We start from the raw sequence: 18,456 nt of genomic DNA on the forward strand, positions 1-18,456 counted from the left end.
GTGTGTGCACTGATTGGAATAGGAACAGGTGTGTGCACTGATTGGAATAGGAACAGGTGTGTGCACTGATTGGAATAGGAACAGGTGTGTGCACTGATTGGAATAGGAACAGGTGTGTGCACTGATTGGAATAGGAACAGGTGTGTGCACTGATTGGAATAGGAACAGGTGTGTGCACTGATTGGAATAGGAACAGGTGTGTGCACTGATTGGAATAGGAACAGGTGTGTGCACTGATTGGAATTGGAACGGGTGTGTGCACTGATTGGAAGTTCTGATGAACACTGCCCTGACTGACCAAAGGGATTTAAACCTCATGCAGAGTAATTGTCATACACTTACTGACACCTCCAACAACCAGAGAGACATCCACTTACAGTTATACAGGCTGCAATTTTTGATTTTCCCCTGTGCAATTAGCAGCCCCATTGGAATATTCCAACCTGTTCGATTGAGAGCTGTGTAGCAAACCTTCTTGCCTTTCAGGGTGTCCCAAGTCAAAGTCTGATTTTTCACCACAGCCACTATATATACAACTGAAAAAGGCACAACAGCAATCAGCAATATTTGTGCAATATTCAGGTAAGATATGAAACAGAACATATCAGGACTGAAAGGGTTAAATTTTGACAGGTTCCATGGACAAAGTCTTTGTGAGTGAAGGGTGAGGGTTAATCTAATTCAGGTGTTTAAGATGATTAAAATGATTTAATTGGGTAGAGAAGAACAATTGCTGATGATGTAGGAGTCCAGAAAGAAGGAGTACAACTTTAAGTTTATAGCTGGATCTTTCATTGTGAGGTTAGTAGGCACTTTGACACACACTGAGTGCTGGGAATTTGGAACTCGCTCTTCCAGACAGCTGACTCTATGGAAAATTTTAAAACTGAGCTCACAGAATTCTGTCAGGAGAAAGGTCTTCTGTGTTACAGAACAGAATGACCGCTCCTGTTCCCATGTTCCAAGAGCATTTTGTCTATTTTTGGTACACCCCTGCCAGGTACAACATGAATCATTTTGTTTCAAAGTTGTTTCTCAGTAACTGTGTAAAACAAATTAATTGTCCATCCCTCTTTGTACTGAGAAGGTCAGACCATCATTCAATCTTTCCCAAGTGATTAATTTATAACACTCAGTACTCACGTCAGAGGACGTGGCTTAATGGCACAGTGTGAGACTGAAGTTAAATATTGTAGGATAATGTATAAGATACTAGGGAAAATAGCTTCACAATGCAGAAGCGGATACTATTATTAATATGTTTTTATTATGGTAATATATTCTATGTAATTGAGGTTCAGCTTAGGTCGTTAGGATTGAGCTGAAGAATGTCTTGTAAGCAGATAGAATCATAGAATCCTTACAGAGCAGAAGGAGACCACTTGGCCCATCAAGCCTGCACCAACAACAATCCCACCCAGGCCCCATGTATTTACCCTGCTAAATCCCCTGACACTAAGAGTCAATTTAGCATGGCCAATCAATCTAACCCACACATCGTTGGACTGTGGGAGGAAACAGGAGCACCCAGAGGAAACCCACACAGACACGGGGAGAATGTGCTAACTGTGCACAAGCAGTGGCCTGAGGGCAGAATTGAACCTGGATCCCTGGTGCTATGAGGCAACAGTGCTAACCATTGTGCCACCGTGAGGAGAGAGTGTTGGTTTAATGGAATTTAAAACACATCAAAGCAATCACAGGCATGGGGTATCTTTTGACTATGAAATAATGCCAAAATAAGGATGATAGCAAGTTAGCAGGAAGTTTTACATCTCTTTTTTTTTACTTATGTTGACTTCAATTGAGAAAATGTAAAGCTGACTGCTGATTTATTTTTCACTGATTTTACACCATCACAGAGAGCCAGGAACAACCCCAACATGTCTAGGATTTAATTGGTGCCATTTTGTGCTTAAATCTTTCAAAGCCTCATAATTGTCTTATCTTCTATAGATGTGAAATAACACACATTGCAGGGAGAATATGGTACAGGCAATCTCCTTTCCACCGACTGAAGTATATAATACACACAAATCACATGACAATCACTTCAACATTGGTAAACTCAGACAAAGCTATTGGATGTTGTCCATTCAGGTCTATAAATAATCTCAGCCCAGTTACAGTGAGGGAATACAGCCCAGTTACAGTGAGGGAATACAGCCCAGTCACAGTGAGGGGATACAGCCCAGTCACAGTGAGGGGATACAGCCCAGTCACAGTGAGGGGATACAGCCCAGTCACAGTGAGGGGATACAGCCCAGTCACAGTGAGGGGATACAGCCCAGTCACAGTGAGGGGATACAGCCCAGTCACAGTGAGGGGATACAGCCCAGTCACAGTGAGGGGATACAGCCCAGTCACAGTGAGGGGATACAGCCCAGTCACAGTGAGGGCATACAGCCCAGTCACAGTGAGGGGATACAGCCCAGTCACAGTGAGGGGATACAGCCCAGTCACAGTGAGGGGATACAGCCCAGTCACAGTGAGGGGATACAGCCCAGTCACAGTGAGGGGATACAGCCCAGTCACAGTGAGGGGATACAGTGCAGTCACAGTGAGGGGATACAGCCCAGTCACAGTGAGGGGATACAGTGCAGTCACAGTGAGGGGATACAGCCCAGTCACAGTGAGGGGATACAGCCCAGTCACAGTGAGGGGATACAGTGCAGTCACAGTGAGGGGATACAGCCCAGTCACAGTGAGGGGATACAGCCCAGTCACAGTGAGGGGATACAGTGCAGTCACAGTGAGGGGATACAGCCCAGTCACAGTGAGGGGATACAGCCCAGTCACAGTGAGGGCATACAGCCCAGTCACAGTGAGGGGATACAGCCCAGTCACAGTGAGGGGATACAGCCCAGTCACAGTGAGGGGATACAGCCCAGTCACAGTGAGGGGATACAGCCCAGTCACAGCGAGGGGATACAGCCCAGTCACAGTGAGGGGATACAGCCCAGTCACAGTGAGGGAATACAGCCCAGTCACAGTGAGGGGATACAGCCCAGTCACAGTGAGGGGATACAGCCCAGTCACAGTGAGGGGATACAGCCCAGTCACAGTGAGGGGATACAGCCCAGTCACAATGAGGGGATGCAGTGTAGTCACAGTGAGGGGATACAGCGCAGTCACAGTGAGGGGATGCAGTGTAGTCACACTGAGGGGATACAGTGCCGTCACAGTGAGGGGATACAACCCAGTCACAGTGAGGGGATACAGCCCAGTCACAGTGAGGGGATACAGCCCAGTCACAGTGAGGGGATACAGTGCAGTCACAGTGAGGGGATGCAGCCCAGTCACAGTGAGGGGATACAGTGCAGTCACAGTGAGGGGATACAGCCCAGTCACAGTGAGGGGATACAGCCCAGTCACAGTGAGGGGATACAGCCCAGTCACAGTGAGGGGATACAGTGCAGTCACAGTGAGGGGATACAGTGCAGTCACAGTGAGGGGATACAGTGCAGTCACAGTGAGGGGATACAGTGCAGTCACAGTGAGGGGATACAGTGCAGTCACAGTGAGGGGATGCAGCCCAGTCACAGTGAGGGGATACAGCCCAGTCACAGTGAGGGGATACAGCCCAGTCACAGTGAGGGGATACAGCCCAGTCACAGTGAGGGGATGCAGTGTAGTCACAGTGAGGGGATACAGCCCAGTCACAGTGAGGGGATACAGCCCAGTCACAGTGAGGGGATACAGTGCAGTCACAGTGAGGGGATGCAGTGTAGTCACACTGAGGGGATACAGCCCAGTCACAGTGAGGGAATACAGCCCAGTCACAGTGAGGGGATGCAGTGTAGTCACAGTGAGGGGATACAGCCCAGTCACAGTGAGGGGATACAGCCCAGTCACAGTGAGGGGATACAGTGCAGTCACAGTGAGGGGATACAGCCCAGTCACAGTGAGGGGATGCAGTGCAGTCACAGTGAGGGGATACAGTGCCGTCACAGTGAGGGGATGCAGCCCAGTCACAGTGAGGGGATACAGCCCAGTCACAGTGAGGGGATACAGCCCAGTCACAGTGAGGGGATACAGCCCAGTCACAGTGAGGGGATGCAGTGTAGTCACAGTGAGGGGATACAGCCCAGTCACAGTGAGGGGATGCAGTGTAGTCACAGTGAGGGGATGCAGTGTAGTCACAGTGAGGGGATACAGCCCAGTCACAGTGAGGGGATACAGTGCAGTCACAGTGAGGGGATGCAGTGTAGTCACACTGAGGGGATACAGCCCAGTCACAGTGAGGGAATACAGCCCAGTCACAGTGAGGGGATACAGTGCAGTCACAGTGAGGGGATACAGCCCAGTCACAGTGAGGGGATGCAGTGTAGTCACAGTGAGGGGATACAGCCCAGTCACAGTGAGGGGATGCAGTGCAGTCACAGTGAGGGGATACAGCCCAGTCACAGTGAGGGGATACAGCCCAGTCACAGTGAGGGGATACAGCCCAGTCACAGTGAGGGGATACAGCCCAGTCACAGTGAGGGGATACAGCCCAGTCACAGTGAGGGGGTAGAATTTAGCTGAAGTGCTGGCATTAGGTATAAGCACTTTATTGCAATTCCTGTTAATATTTATTGCAAAAGTATAACATCTAGGACTTACATGGCTCTGTGAGTGTTGCTGGGTCTCTGCAGGGTTCAAGATTCTCTGTGGACATTAAAAAAGAATAGAATATGCAGAGAATTAACAATTCCTCAAACATTTGGTTTATTTGCACATAGCTGGTCAACAGTGGTTACAGATTTTTCAGCCTGAAATGATACCACTGGTGTAAAATGTAAGGGCAGAGGTGACCATAGCAGCTAGTGCCATCGTGGTGTCTGTGGGTTGGATTCTCAGTCGTATTGCAGTGTGATCATGTCCTTTTGAATAAAACCTCAGTCACAGTCACTGTCTGTTCTCTCTAATGTGGGGCTTCCCCCCATGGGTACCATGTGTTCACATTGGGCATCCATCATGGCTGCTGCTTTAAAAGTGTGCTTTAAATTCACTGTGCTCTCTCTCAAATAGGGGAGAGATGTAACGGGAGCCTTTGGGCAGATAGCACAAAGCAGATGGCAATTCTGAACTGCGTAAACTTGTCCCTTTGAATGTACTTCTGCCTTTGGTATAGCACCAGGCAAGGCTGGATGCAATTTTATACAGCTGGCGTGTCCTCACTGTAGACGAGGCATACAACCATGGGGTGATTGCGGAGGAGACTGAGGAATGGAGGGAAACAGTCATCCAATCAATAAGCCCGGCCAAATATTGGTTAGAAAATGGGGGGAAGTCGAGACTATTACTGTCCATGAACACAGGGAGTAAAAGATAAGTCTGAGCGTGGATGCAGGGACAGGCGCACATACCCACCTTTGTCATAATACTCGGTCATGACTGGCACCAGACCACACTTTTCCGCAATAACCATTCTTGCGCTGTGAAGAACAACAGCATCAGCTTCTGCCAACTGTGAAAGAAAAGACTCTATTAATGAACTGACCTGCTTAAAGTTTCCACTGCTTCTTTAGTCTGTTTTTATGTGTTGCTGGGATCACAGCCGGTCCTTCAGCTGGAAATATGGTTCGAACTCTCCTCTGTGTCTCTCTAGTGTCTTTTTTCCCTGATTCCAACAGAGGGTTCTCACTCACAGGGTGATAACTGTCACTAGTCTGCTGTAGAGTGTTGACTCCTCTCCCCACCAGTCCTCGCTGGTGAGCAAGAGGAGCAGGCCAGGGAGCTGCAGCCTTTGCCAGCCCCGTGGGGTCACTGATGGGTCTAGGGTACACAGGGATCTGCAGTGGTGGAGACTGATGAGATTTTCAATGCATGATACCATCCCACTAGTTCTGCTTCTTCTCCTGATCTGAGACTACGACACAGGTATGAGGCAGGTATAAGACCCATTCTTGCCCTGACAGGAAACCCCAGTAAATTGTGACATAGGGTGGACATCCTGCATGTCCCAGTCCTACTGCCATGATGCCACAGACAGTTTGCTCAGATCCCTGAGCACCTTTGAGGTCTCTATCATTTTGCTATTGCATAATCTTTCTCTGGCCCTCCTTCACTTCTTCATTTTCCTCACAGGCTGGCTCTCTGGCCCCCAAAACTATAAACATTTGTGTGTCAGGAATGACATGAGAGGGAGGTGCCTCAGCCAGGCCATCACAATCTCTCATTCCTTCTTCCCTCCCCTCTCCCTCGTTTCTTTCATATCCTCCCACTTCCTCCCTTTCTCCATGTCTCCTTCCCTATCTCCCTTGCTAATTTGTCAATTCAGCGTGCGTGTCTCTCTGTGTCTCGCAAACACTCCCTTGGTTCTCACACTTTCTCTTGCCAACCTTGTTCTGTGTATTTCTCTCTCACTTTGTCTTTGTCTCTCTTTCTCTTCGTCTCCAGTTAGGCAAGAGGCCCAGATAATTCTCCAAATGGAACAAAACGACCAGTTGTGTCAACCAGGGCAATTTGCCTGACCAGAGCTGCTTGTTTCAGTAAAGTAATATAAAGAGATTAAGGAACTGGCATCTGAGGAGACTATTGGCTTATGAATATGTTTGTATCATGGGGAAGGAATTGAGGAAATTATTGAATAAAGTTTTGTAATTAAATAACATATTAAAAATCTGTTACATTAATGCAGTTCTTCTTTCCTCTACTAACTTCCATGTCCATATTTTAAATGAAAACGGCATATATTAAACATGTTAAACAAAAATGCTAATGGAATTTTAGGATTTATGCTTTAAAAGTATAAAAATATTGATGAGTCTTTATAAAACCCTGAAACCTCAGTTAGAGTTCTATGTGTGGTATGGGTTGAACCCTATTGAAAGGATATTGAGAGATTGGAAGGGATGCAACACAGATTCACTAGGATGCTTGCCTACTCTGAGGAAGTGAAAATACAATGAAAAATGAAAGTATTTTTCATGACAATAAGGATACAGTGGAAGTGTTTTACATGTTGAAAGGAAGGGACATGCAACAAACTGTCCCCAATAGTTGACAGGTGTAGAAAAGAAGCTGTAGATACAAAGATACCGGAGATTCAGGACAGAGGAGAGGCGAAAACTCTTCACAAAGGAAATTGTGAGGATGTAGAATTCATTTCCAGAGTTAGAGGTTGACACAAAAATCATGTGAACCTTGTTCCACTGTCATTGCTGAACATTAGTGCGGTTTTACTAAGACTATGCTTTCTAATCTTACCGAACCTGCCTTTCCTTCCCCATGACTTATAAAGTCATAAAATTCCTACAGTGCAGCAGGAAGCCATTCAGCCTATCGAGTCTGCACCAACCACAATCCCACCCAGGCCCTATCCCCATAACCCCACACATTTACCCAGCTAATTCCCTGACACTAGGTCAATTTAGCATGGCCAATCAACCTAACCCGCACATCTTTGGACTCTGGGAGGAAACCAAAGTACCCCGAGGAAACTCACGCAGACATGGGGAGAATGTGCAAATCCACACAGGCAGTGACCTGAAGCTGGAATTGAACCCAGGCCCCTGGAGCTGTAAAGCAACAGTGCTAACCACTGTGCCACCATTTGAGATTGTACGTATCATTTAACTTCAATTTATTAAGAATTATTTACAAAGACCTCAGGATAAGCAATGGTATTGAGGACATGGACTGTTCTGCAACTAGTTCTCCTGGAACCTCTCCATCACCTGACTCTTGACCAGTTACATCATTAATATCATCACGGTCTCATTAACATAACCACCAACCCATTAATCTATAAACCAATAAAAATTATATTAGATTGATGGGTGATAGAAAAGGAAAAGGAAGGAATTGAAGAACAGTGGATATAAATGTAATTAAGACTATTTTCTCGTAAGAGATGGAATTCCCAACTATGTTGCCTATGACCTGTATCCCTGTGTAGTTTTAACATATCCTTATGGCAGACTGCAATTACATGATCCCTCCAGTGAAGGCACTGTTGCTCCACCAATGTAATTATGGCATGTTAAGAACCCCATGGAAATCTATAACTACACAAATTAAAACAGAATATTTGATTTTAAATGGGGAATGAATTATATCTAAGAGTCCTGGTCTTGTTATCAAATGAAATCTAACTCACTTTCCCGAGCAGTCCACACCTAAAAACTACAAGACTACTGGTCTTTCCATGTGCTACACCAATGGAAATCAATTGGTATTTATCAAAATTGGAACTGGTAAGGGAAAACATTTGTTTTAGTGAAATAAAGTATACAAGGGAATATCCAATCCTTTATGCTATCTGTCCTTCACTTTGACCTTAGTCTACTTCATTCCTGATACCAAAACTTCCAAACTTCACTTCTGCTTCACTGTATGTCAGGGTCAACAGAATCTTGATAATGATTCTCCCTATGGTTACCCAATTAGTTCTACACCTTCACATTAAAATGTACCCCTCACTATCCAAATATGTCTCTCAAATTCAAAATATATGCACTCACATTCAAATATATCCCTCGCAGTACAAACTTTCTTATCAGTTTACAAATACATTTCGAAATTACAAATATATCCCCCACCTTCCAAATATAAGCCCCTCACTTTATAGATACACAGCTGGCATTCCAGATGTGTGGGTCTCTCATTTTAAATACACTCGTTCACATTTCAAATATTCTCACATTCCTTTCCATCAGTATCCATGGCCTAGCTTATTTTTCACTAGGCTATTTCGGAGCACAATTAAGTGTCAAACACATTGCTGTGGTCTGGAGTATCATGTAGGCCAGACTGGGTAAGGACAGCAGATTTCCTTCCCTAAAGAGCACTAGTGAACCAGATGGGTTTTTACAGCAATTGACAATTGGATATATTTGGAATCGTTAGTCTTTTAATTCCAGATTTTTATTGAGTTTGAATTTCACCGTCTGCTGCTGTGGGATTCGGACCTGGGTCCCCAGAATATTACCCTGGAGCTATGGATTATTAGTCCAGTGACAATACGACTACTTGCTAAGTGCTGGCAAAATAAAACAATTGAATTCTTCATTTGTTGCTCTGCTAGTAAACTGTGGCATTTCCACCCCAAGGTGGAGGCAAGAGTCTGACTCATGGTCTCAGTCAAAAAGTCCTCATATCTTAAAGTTTGGGTGCTACACAAGATCAGCTTATGTTTTTTCATCTTGCTGTGCAAGAGCCTCAAACTCATGTAACACTTGCTAAACCCTCAGGGATTAGCAGGACGAGCCAATGCAGTTCCTATTTTATACAGTGATATTGTATTAAATGTGCTGGTGACATTTACCGAAACCTTCTGGATGCAGTCTTCCCCAGAATCAGCTTGGACACAGCTGACTGATGTCCAGTTGTTGCATTTATTCTGCTCTTCCTCACTGGTGGTGCACCAACGCACTTTATCCTCAGCAGATACAGAGGCTTCACCTGCAGAACAGGAGCATGTTGACTTCTGTTTCATCACTTTATTGCACATTATTTATGAGTGGGATTTTTAACCCATCATATCCCATAACAAGAATCTTTGGCTAGAGAAGCAGATATCCAGGGAAGAGGAAGATGTGGTGCAGTCTCAGTTTTGTTTCTCATTCTCCCAAGCGTAGAAAAGCAGCAAACACCCTCTGAGATTTTTAGATTGTCCCATCCTTGTTCTTGATCTCCTCACCAGAGGAAACAGTTCCTCTGTTTCTGCCAAAGATGTGCAGATTTAGACGGATTGACCATGCTAAAATTGCCTCTTCATGTCCCAAGGTTTGGGGAAATATGTGGGATTATAGGGATAAGATCTGGGTGGGACGCTCTGTCAGAGAGTCAGTGCAGATTTGATGGGCTAAATAGCCTCCTTCTGCACTGAAGAGTTTCTCAAATTGTATGATTCTACTTAGAGTACCCAGGCACAACAGATATACACACAATGCCTGCAATGGAGTACACAAATGTACACACACAGTATATATACAGGGGTACACAGGTAGAGGTGAAACTGAAAAAATGTTTCGCCTAGATTTTCCATTGGTGGTGATTCTGATCACCTTGCTGCTGCATAGCTATCGTTCAGAGCGATTCCAGCCGGAACATTCAATCCTGGTGGCAGCAACGATGGATCAACACGGATACCCAAGCGGAATAACAGCAAGCTCAAGAGGAGGGGTGAGGAGGATATGTCTCTTTCTACCACATCAGCTGTTGTATTCAGGTATGTTTTTAAATGTCTCAAGTGTTGTGTGGATGGATGACTGAATGAGTGAATGACAGGGTGAGCAAGTGAATGCGTATGTGTATTTGGGGGTGTTGGGTATGTTAGTTGGGTGTCTGTTATTGGTAGGGGCAATATGTTAGGTGAGGGAAGGTTGGGGAGGATATGTCACCGATATTTACCTGAGGCAGAAAGTGCCACAGACGTGATGTTGCAGAGTCATCCAATGAAATTTGATGGTCATTTTACTAGCTGAGGGGAGGGTTTCTCCTGTTACTATGTTATAAATGAGCAGTTCTCTCTACCTCTTATGTTACCTCTCCACCCTCCTGAACCTGGTTCCACTACCCCTTCAATAGAGTCTTCTAGACTGGCCCCAGTGGAAGATTCCAAATTACCTTTTAGAACATAGAACATAGAACACTACAGCGCAGAACAGGCCCTTCGGCCCACGATGTTGCGCCGACCAGTTACAAAAACAATGACCCACTAGCCTATACCAATCCCTTTTCGTCCATAAACCTATCCAGAGATCTCTTAAACGCCCCCAAACTAGACGCATTTACAACTGCAGCAGGCAGGGCATTCCAATCCCTCACCACCCGCTGGGTAAAGAACCTACCCCTGACATCCGTCCTGTAGCTACCCCCCCTTAATTTAAAGCCATGCCCCCTCGTGCTAGCTTTCTCCATCCGAGGAAAAAGGCTATCACTATCCACCCTATCTAAACCTCTAATCATCTTATATGTTTCAATAAGATCCCCTCTTAGCCGCCTTCTTTCCAACGAAAACAACCCTAAATCCCTCAGTCTCTCCTCATAGGACCTCCCCACCATACCAGGCAACATCCTAGTAAACCTCCTCTGCACCCTCTCCAACGCCTCCACATCCTTCTTGTAATGCGGGGACCAGAACTGCACACAGTACTCCAAGTGCGGCCGCACTAGAGTAGTGTACAGTTGCAACATTACACTGCGACTCCTAAATTCAATCCCCCTACCAATAAACGCCAAGACACCGTACGCCTTCTTAACAACCTTATCTACTTGATTCCCAACTTTCAGGGATCTATGTACACACACACTTAGATCCCTCTGTTCATCCACACTATTCAAAGTCCTCCCGTTAGCCCTATACTCGACACATCTGTTGCTCCTACCAAAGTGAATTACCTCACACTTCTCCGCATTAAATTCCATCCGTCACCTCTCGGCCCAGCTCTGCAACCTGTCTAAGTCTCCCTGCAAACTATGACACCCTTCCTCACTATCTACCACACCTCCAATTTTGGTGTCATCAGCAAATTTACTAATCCACCCAACTATACCCTCATCCAGATCATTAATAAAAATTACAAACAACAGTGGCCCCAAAACAGATCCCTGAGGCACACCACTCGTAACTGTACTCCATGATGAATATTTACCATCCACCACCACCCTCTGTTTCACTAGGTTCCACTGACGATTCTCTTTGGGGACTGGCTGCAGTCCCTTCATTGCCCCCGGCTCCCAGTGGCACTGGTGAGGCGCAAGTGCTGCCGACCATCCGATTGGCTGACTGCTCCTGGAGGGATCTCCCAAATGAGGGCACAAATCTCTCTCTGAGCCAATTAGCAGCCGGTAAACCACAGCTGGGCACCCTGAGCAAGCAGAGGTGTGCTCAGCCGTATCTTTCAGCTGAGGCACAAGCACAGACTTCATATAAAATTGCAGCTGACTTTCCATTGGAAAAATAAAGGATAGTTTTTGTTAATTATCAAGTTCTTTATTTACAAATAGGGAGTCAGATGATATGAGTTTTCCTTTTTGTTAGGGTGCTGACAATTCAAAATTGAAACACCTTCCCCATGAATGGGCATTTTCCTATTAGGTAAAAATTTACATGGGATCCTTTAAAGAGTAAGCAGATACCAAACTGTGAGCAGATACCCAACTGTGAGCAGAATACAAACTGTGAGCAGAAACCAGACTATGATAAGATATGCAATGTAAGCAGATAGCCGACTGTGAGCAGATACAACACTGTAGGCAGATACAACACTGTGAGCAAACACCCAACTGTGCGCAGATGCCCAACTATGAGCAGATATCTCACTGTGAGCAGATATCTCACTGTGAGCAGATACCGATCTGTGAGCAGATACCGACCTGTGAGCAGATACCGATCTGTGAGCAGATACCGATCTGTGAGCAGATACCGATCTGTGAGCAGATACCCAATTGTGAGCAGATACCAAACTGTGATCACTCAATAAAAGTGAATGTAATTCTAAAAGAAGAAAAATAACTTACAAATAATTGCCAAGGCCAAAGCTGTGTACAGCAGCCTCATCCTGCCCCACGTTTCAGACACAGGTGAAAGTGAAAAACAGTCAGTTACTGGCAGCTCTGAGGAAGTCTCTATGCTTTACCTTCCCTTTTAAAGAACTCTGAGTTGGCAGAATCAGATGACAACACCAACCTCTGTTGATTGAGAGTTTCACAAGAACTTACCAGAACAAACCAACCTTTGTAATTCAAACAAAGTCTTTATTTTGGGAAACCAGAAGGATCGTTAATATTTAAAGCTTTTTTCCAAACATGATATCACTTTAATATTGGTAAGTGCATATAGGTTGTGGAACATGTACATTTGGGAACTGATTTCAAAACTTTTTTACCTTCCCAAGTATTCCCTAAAACCATTAACCTTTTATTATCTTTTCAATAAATATTATGAAAGTTTGTGCTGATCCCAGTTCATCTGGAGAAAGGGAATCTGAATTTATCCGATTGGCCTCAGGTAGGGAAAAGCGAGTCACTGTTTCCATTTCTCTGTGACTCTCACTGTTTGTCACTCAGAGCCAGGAGTAAAGGCCACACAGCTCGGTCTCTTGCCTGAACCAGCTTCCCTCACAGTTCACAGAGCTAACCAGCAGCGAAAATCAGCCATATAAATCCTATTCCTGGCACCTGCTCTATTGTGCATGGTGAAATGAGACAGGTTTGTGCTGAGATGTGATATCCCCCGTGACTGAGTGGGTTACTGGCATCCAGTGTTCCTGGCTGTCACATTTTGCTACAGGCCAGCATGGTGGCACAGTGGTTAGCACTGTTGCCTCACAGAGCCAGGGACCTGGGTTTGATTCTGGCCTTAGGAGACTGGCGGTGTGGAGTTTACACATTCTCCCTGTATCTGCTTAGGTTTCCTCTGGGTGCTCCGGTTTCCTCCCACAGTCCAAATATGTGCGGGTTAGGTGGATTGGCCATGGTAAATTGCCCCTTAGTGTCCCAAGATGGGTATGTTAGGGGGATTTGTGGGGTAAATAAGTAGGGTTACTAGGATAGAGCAGGGGGGTGGGCCTGCGTATTGACTGTGTCGAAGAACCGATGAGCCTAATGGCTTCCTTCTGCACTGTAGAATTCTATATCCGGCCACATATGAGTAAAATGGTCACCTGGACTAGGTAATGTAGCAAGAAATTGGAATCCAATAGAGAAGCCAACAAAACTGAAAGAGAATAAATTCTGCAATAACTTGATTCTAGTTTTACTCATTAGAGCAGAAAATGGTTTCAAGAATGAAATGTCCTTCCAACAAATGATTTTCCTGCCCTCTTATTCCTGTTTGCCTCTACATTAGCTTGTCAGCTGTTGAAGCCCTCACTCAGGTCTTGACACCTCTAGACTTCATTGCTTAATGCTCTCCTGGTTGGCTTCCTGCCTGTTCTAATCAAGTAAGCCTTTTTAAAATTTTTATCTATTTATTTTGTATGTATTTGCAGAGTTACATATTACAAACCTATACCTGCTAATTTACTTAAAGTTTCAGGGCAGGATTTTCCGGTCATTCCCGCCAGTGGGAGCTTCTGTTCCCACTGACAGTAAACTCTTCTCCGTGCCATGGGTTCCCCAGTGACAGAGGGTGGGAGCAACTGGGAAACCCCATTGACAGTGGCTGGACCAGAAGATTCCACCACTGGCCAAGGGCAGGCCGCATTCAACACTGCAAAACATACCACAGTGGGTTGGGGGGTGGGGGTGGGTCCCACTGTCCGTGTCCATTTAAAGGAGCTTAATTAAATCCTCAATTAATGTCCCGCACAGCTAATATAAAGAATTACACAATCTACCACGCTCCATAAACCTCAACTCATCTAAAACCAACTGCTCCTATCCTATTCTACACTGTCAACTCATCCGTCACCTCTGTGCTTGCTGACCTACGCTGACACCCTGGCCAGCAAGATCTCAAGGTTAAAATTCTCACTGGTGTGTTTAAATCCCTCAGCATCTTTGCCCTCCCTCTCTCTGTAACCTCTCCCAGTGAAGTGATCCTTCCATCTCTGACATCCTTTTCTGTGATCCAGCTATTTTGTGCATCCTCTGCTCCTTCTTCCACAGTATTATCCTATAGATCTCATTCTCTAGAATTCGCTATTAAATCCATCTGCCTTTCCACCTCCCTTTAAAGACTTCCATTGAAGGATTGTCAGTGAAAAGATTTTTGATTACCCCCCTGAACATTTCCTTTTCTGGCACGATTTCCATTCCTTCTCCTGGAATGTTGTGATGCTAATATTTTCTTCTGCATTGAACACTCTCACTGCATCTTTATATATCTCCTAATTAACCTAAGCAAAATTCAAAACGAGCACTGTTCTTTAATCACTTGTCTCTAAAAAAAAAACACAACACCAATGTAGATTTCTAGGAGTTAGTTACCTTCGCTGGAAATTTCCTCAAGTGTTTGGCCTGTGCAACTTCTCTCGGAATGTCAGTAGAAAGCTGGAAGTCCAATGGGGAGATATTTCCAGCACTGCAACCGATTCGAGTAACTGGCAGGGATCTGCCTTGTGCAGCAGGTAGTTATAACTGATAGAATTTAAATGCAATGTTGCTGTTTGGAGATTTCATGGGAAAAGATTTAAAATAATTGACCTGCAATCTCAAGCCAGCAGTAAAAATTTGGTGTCTCATGTTTTATGGATTATGTCAAACATGACTCAGTTGATTGCATTTTTCACCTTAATGAGAAGGTTTGTCATATCCTACCCATTTCATTTCTGTTACATCTTTCCTGACACTCCATTCCTGTGTCTCTGGCCACCCCACTATTCACTCTGAAAAGTACTTAGGATGATTGCATTAAAAGCCCTATGTAAATGCAAGTTACACTTCTGATCTGTGTTCAAACCTCAGATACAGTGACTGGTTTCTATCCCCATAACCCCACTTATTTAGCCTGCTAATCCCCCTGACACTTAGGGGCAATTTAGCATGGCCAATCAAATTAACCCACACATCTTTGGACTGTAGGAGGAAACCAGAGCACCTGGAAGAAACCCACACAGACACGGTGAGAACGTGAAAACTCCACACAGACAGTGACCCGAGGCCGGAATTGAACCTGGGTCGGAGGCAGCAGTGCTAGCCACTGTGCCACCGTGCTGCCGTTATCTGATTGCATGCTTGTAAAGTGACTTCTGTATGTTAGATGTGGTGGGTGGCACTCTGACCTCTGAACCAGAAGATTGTGGGGTTTAAACCCACTCCTGACTCCTGAGCACAAACTCAGGGCTGGTTGTTCCATGTAGTGCCAAGAAGTGCTGCAGTGTTGCAATGTTGCTTTGCAGATGAGACATCGAACAAAGGCTGAGATTTATCCCTTAATAAACATCACCAAAAGCAGGCTATTTATTCATGACCATATTGCTATTTGTTGGATCCTGCTGCGTGCAAAGTGACTACCTTTTCCTACATAGTAACAGCATTTCAATTGCATTTCATTGGCTTTGGGATGTCCGTTAAAGACACTGTACAAATCCCTCTAAGTCATTTCTCCATGTTGAATAAAGACAAGCTGTTGTGATAGTCAGCCTCCAACTCATTCACCGAACTGGAGAGAAGCTTTGTTGTCAAGATTGAAACCAGTCACTGTATCTGAGGTTTGAACACAGATCAAAAGTGTAACTTGTATTTACATAGGGCTTTTAATGCAATCATTCTAAATACTTCTCAGAGTGAATGGTGGGTAGCCAGAGATACAGGAATGGAGTGTCAGGAAAGATGTGTCAGAGATGGAATGGGGCAGGTTCATGGATGAATTTAAACACAAAGATAAGAATTTTAAATTTGACTCACTGAAGCATCAGGAACCAATATAGTTAAGTGAGAATGGGGCGATGGGTGAATGGGCTCAAAACAATTGCTTCAGTTAAATGTTCGGAGGAAGTTGTAAAACTCAATTCAAGGCTATAAAGTAGGTTCCTAACCTGACATCAATTGAACCATTGCCGTGAAATTTCCTTTGTCACAACATACAATGAGCTCATTCATCTTGACAAAGTTGGATGTCTTGAGTGTTGAGATTGAATACTTTTCCGTCTGAGAAATATTGGTCGGTAACACAAGACATTCAGGTGTATTTGTGTATTACTTACCATGACTCATATTGCGGTTTGGTTGAAGAGTAGAAGTGGACCATGGTTTTAACACATTTTTCTGACTTTACCTCTTTGATGACATATGGCTTTATTTTTCCAGGTATCTGCCTTCCTTTCTTGAGAAATAGGGTCAGGAGGAGGCTGAATTAGGTCTGCTCTGCCATCAAATGAGACCATGGCTGATCTTTTATCTCAGTTCCATTCTTCTGTCAGATCCCCAGATCCCTTCATCCCCACAGAGTCCAAAAATCTACTGACCCATGTTTGTTTCACCACTAGCAGCTGTCCCTTAAAGTGAGGAGAATGCTCACAATGGAGTACAATTTGTGACATGCCTTCCTTTAACATGGGGAGATTCAGTGCCACAACTTCCACAGGCTAACCAGGAGACTTTCCTGAGCAGTTCTGGACTCCCCCACCATTAGGAACATTGTTTCTGAATCTACCCTGTCTAACCCTGTTAAAGTTTTATAAGTTTTTATGAATCTCCTCTCATTCTGCTAAACTCCAATGAATATAATCCTAACCAATTTAGTATCTCCTCATATGACAGACCTGCCATCCTAGGAATCAGCCTAATAAACCTTCACTGTACTCTGTCTATAGCAATAGAAACATAGATACTAAAAGCAGGAGTAGGCAATTTGGTTTGGCCACATTATGAACATTTCTGTGGCCACTGGGTGGGATGGGGTGGGGTTGGGGTTGCAACCATGGATCTCAGGGCAGTAGTGGCACAGATTAATTTCAAGATCCATGCTTCTTAGGACCCACAGAAATAATCCAACACTAACCTTCATTGAGCAGCTTGCGTCCATGGAGCTAATTAAAGCCAGCACTGTGTGCAGGTAAACTAATTCATGCTCAAAGTGGCACTTGGGATTCTGGTAACAGCATAGGAGCCTGATTTTCAAGGGATCTAGTGAAAGAGGTGACTGTTTTGGACTTCTGTCTTTAGGCCATTTTCAGATGGAACACATGCTGCAGGGGTGATGAGATGACACACTCCATTTTGAGACTGTTACCAGCCCATTAATAGCAAATGAAGGTCATGCAACATTGACACCTTTGGTACTTGTAAAGCTCTGGAAAAGGAAAAAAAAGTAACAAAATGCGGGAATGCATTTTTCAATAGCTTTTTGTTGACTTTTTGCTCACGGAACACTGTGTCCCCAGATATCTTTGTTTGTGACCCTAAAACCTAAGGTCTGCTATAGTGAGGGACCAAAGGGAGGACAGTATAGGTTGTATTGGAGTTCACCTTTTGCTGAACTGATTTACTGTATGCCAAGATGTAGAAATTTCGATTGGTGAAGGATTAACTCAGAGCACTAGAGTAAACAGGCTGTGAATCTTTCGCAACTGAGTTTAAACACAATGAAAGGCTTGTCGGAATTTATGCTGACACAGACTTCTCCCTGTCTTTACCCAGTTAATTGAAAGGTGTCAACTCTTCTTTCTACATGTTACATATTTTTCCATATGATGTATTATTCCCCTGCTTGTACATTTCCATACTAAATTAAGCCACCAAAGTTCTCACTTCTACAATATAATAGCTCATATGAATGTAGCTATTCTGGGGTCAATGATCACATTCTCATCCCCTACCCAGTGTTCTGACTTTATCATCAACAACCGTTTACTATCCCTAATAACTCGCATCCTGGGCTTTTAGTTGAGTTACAACGTGAAATAAAGTAGAAAAGCTCAAATTACTGGAGGAAATAAATTTGCTGTGCTGTTAACTCAGTGGGTAGGGTAAATGTATTGTGTGATGTAGTGAGCTATTCACAAACTGCTTATCTGAGTTTTACACCCCTAACCTAGGAGAAAGGACAAAGAAGTCAGAGTTTCACACTCATTCATT

At 44.4% G+C, this 18,456-nt stretch overlaps 2 protein-coding genes across 2 annotated transcripts in view; both read right to left on the reverse strand.

The window, feature by feature from the left end:
* Positions 1-18,456, reverse strand: part of LOC145341206 (serotransferrin-1-like) — a 103,143-nt gene that overhangs the window by 10,226 nt on the left and 74,461 nt on the right. Inside the window, exon 21 of the mRNA XM_080186129.1 lies at positions 16,584-16,702. Coding sequence (XP_080042255.1) covers positions 16,584-16,702 — 119 coding nt within the window. The remainder of the gene's footprint in view (positions 1-16,583; positions 16,703-18,456) is intronic.
* Positions 231-12,548, reverse strand: LOC145340874 (serotransferrin-B-like). The gene is made up of 5 exons (XM_080185387.1): positions 12,454-12,548; positions 9,254-9,390; positions 5,356-5,452; positions 4,606-4,650; positions 231-536 (listed from the first exon to the last, which is right to left on the reverse strand). Exons 1-5 carry the CDS (start codon positions 12,491-12,493, stop codon positions 331-333), a joined length of 525 nt encoding a protein of 174 aa, XP_080041513.1. The 5' UTR covers positions 12,494-12,548; the 3' UTR covers positions 231-330.

This window comes from Carcharhinus amblyrhynchos, chromosome 3 (assembly GCF_965287045.1).
Source record: "Carcharhinus amblyrhynchos chromosome 3, sCarAmb.v2.hapA, whole genome shotgun sequence".
NCBI lineage: Eukaryota > Metazoa > Chordata > Chondrichthyes > Carcharhiniformes > Carcharhinidae > Carcharhinus > Carcharhinus amblyrhynchos.

What these genes read in the sequence shown, in the direction of transcription:
- LOC145340874 (XM_080185387.1), bottom strand. Translation starts at nt 12,493, where the DNA reads ATGAGGCTGCTGTACACAGCTTTGGCCTTGGCAATTATTT. An exon ending in TTTGGCCTTGGCAATTATTT is followed by an intron (nt 9,391 to 12,453) that starts GTAAGTTATTTT and finishes CCTGTTCTGCAG; the next exon opens with GTGAAGCCTCTGTATCTGCT. An exon ending in GACCGAGTATTATGACAAAG is followed by an intron (nt 4,651 to 5,355) that starts GTGGGTATGTGC and finishes TAATGTCCACAG; the next exon opens with AGAATCTTGAACCCTGCAGA.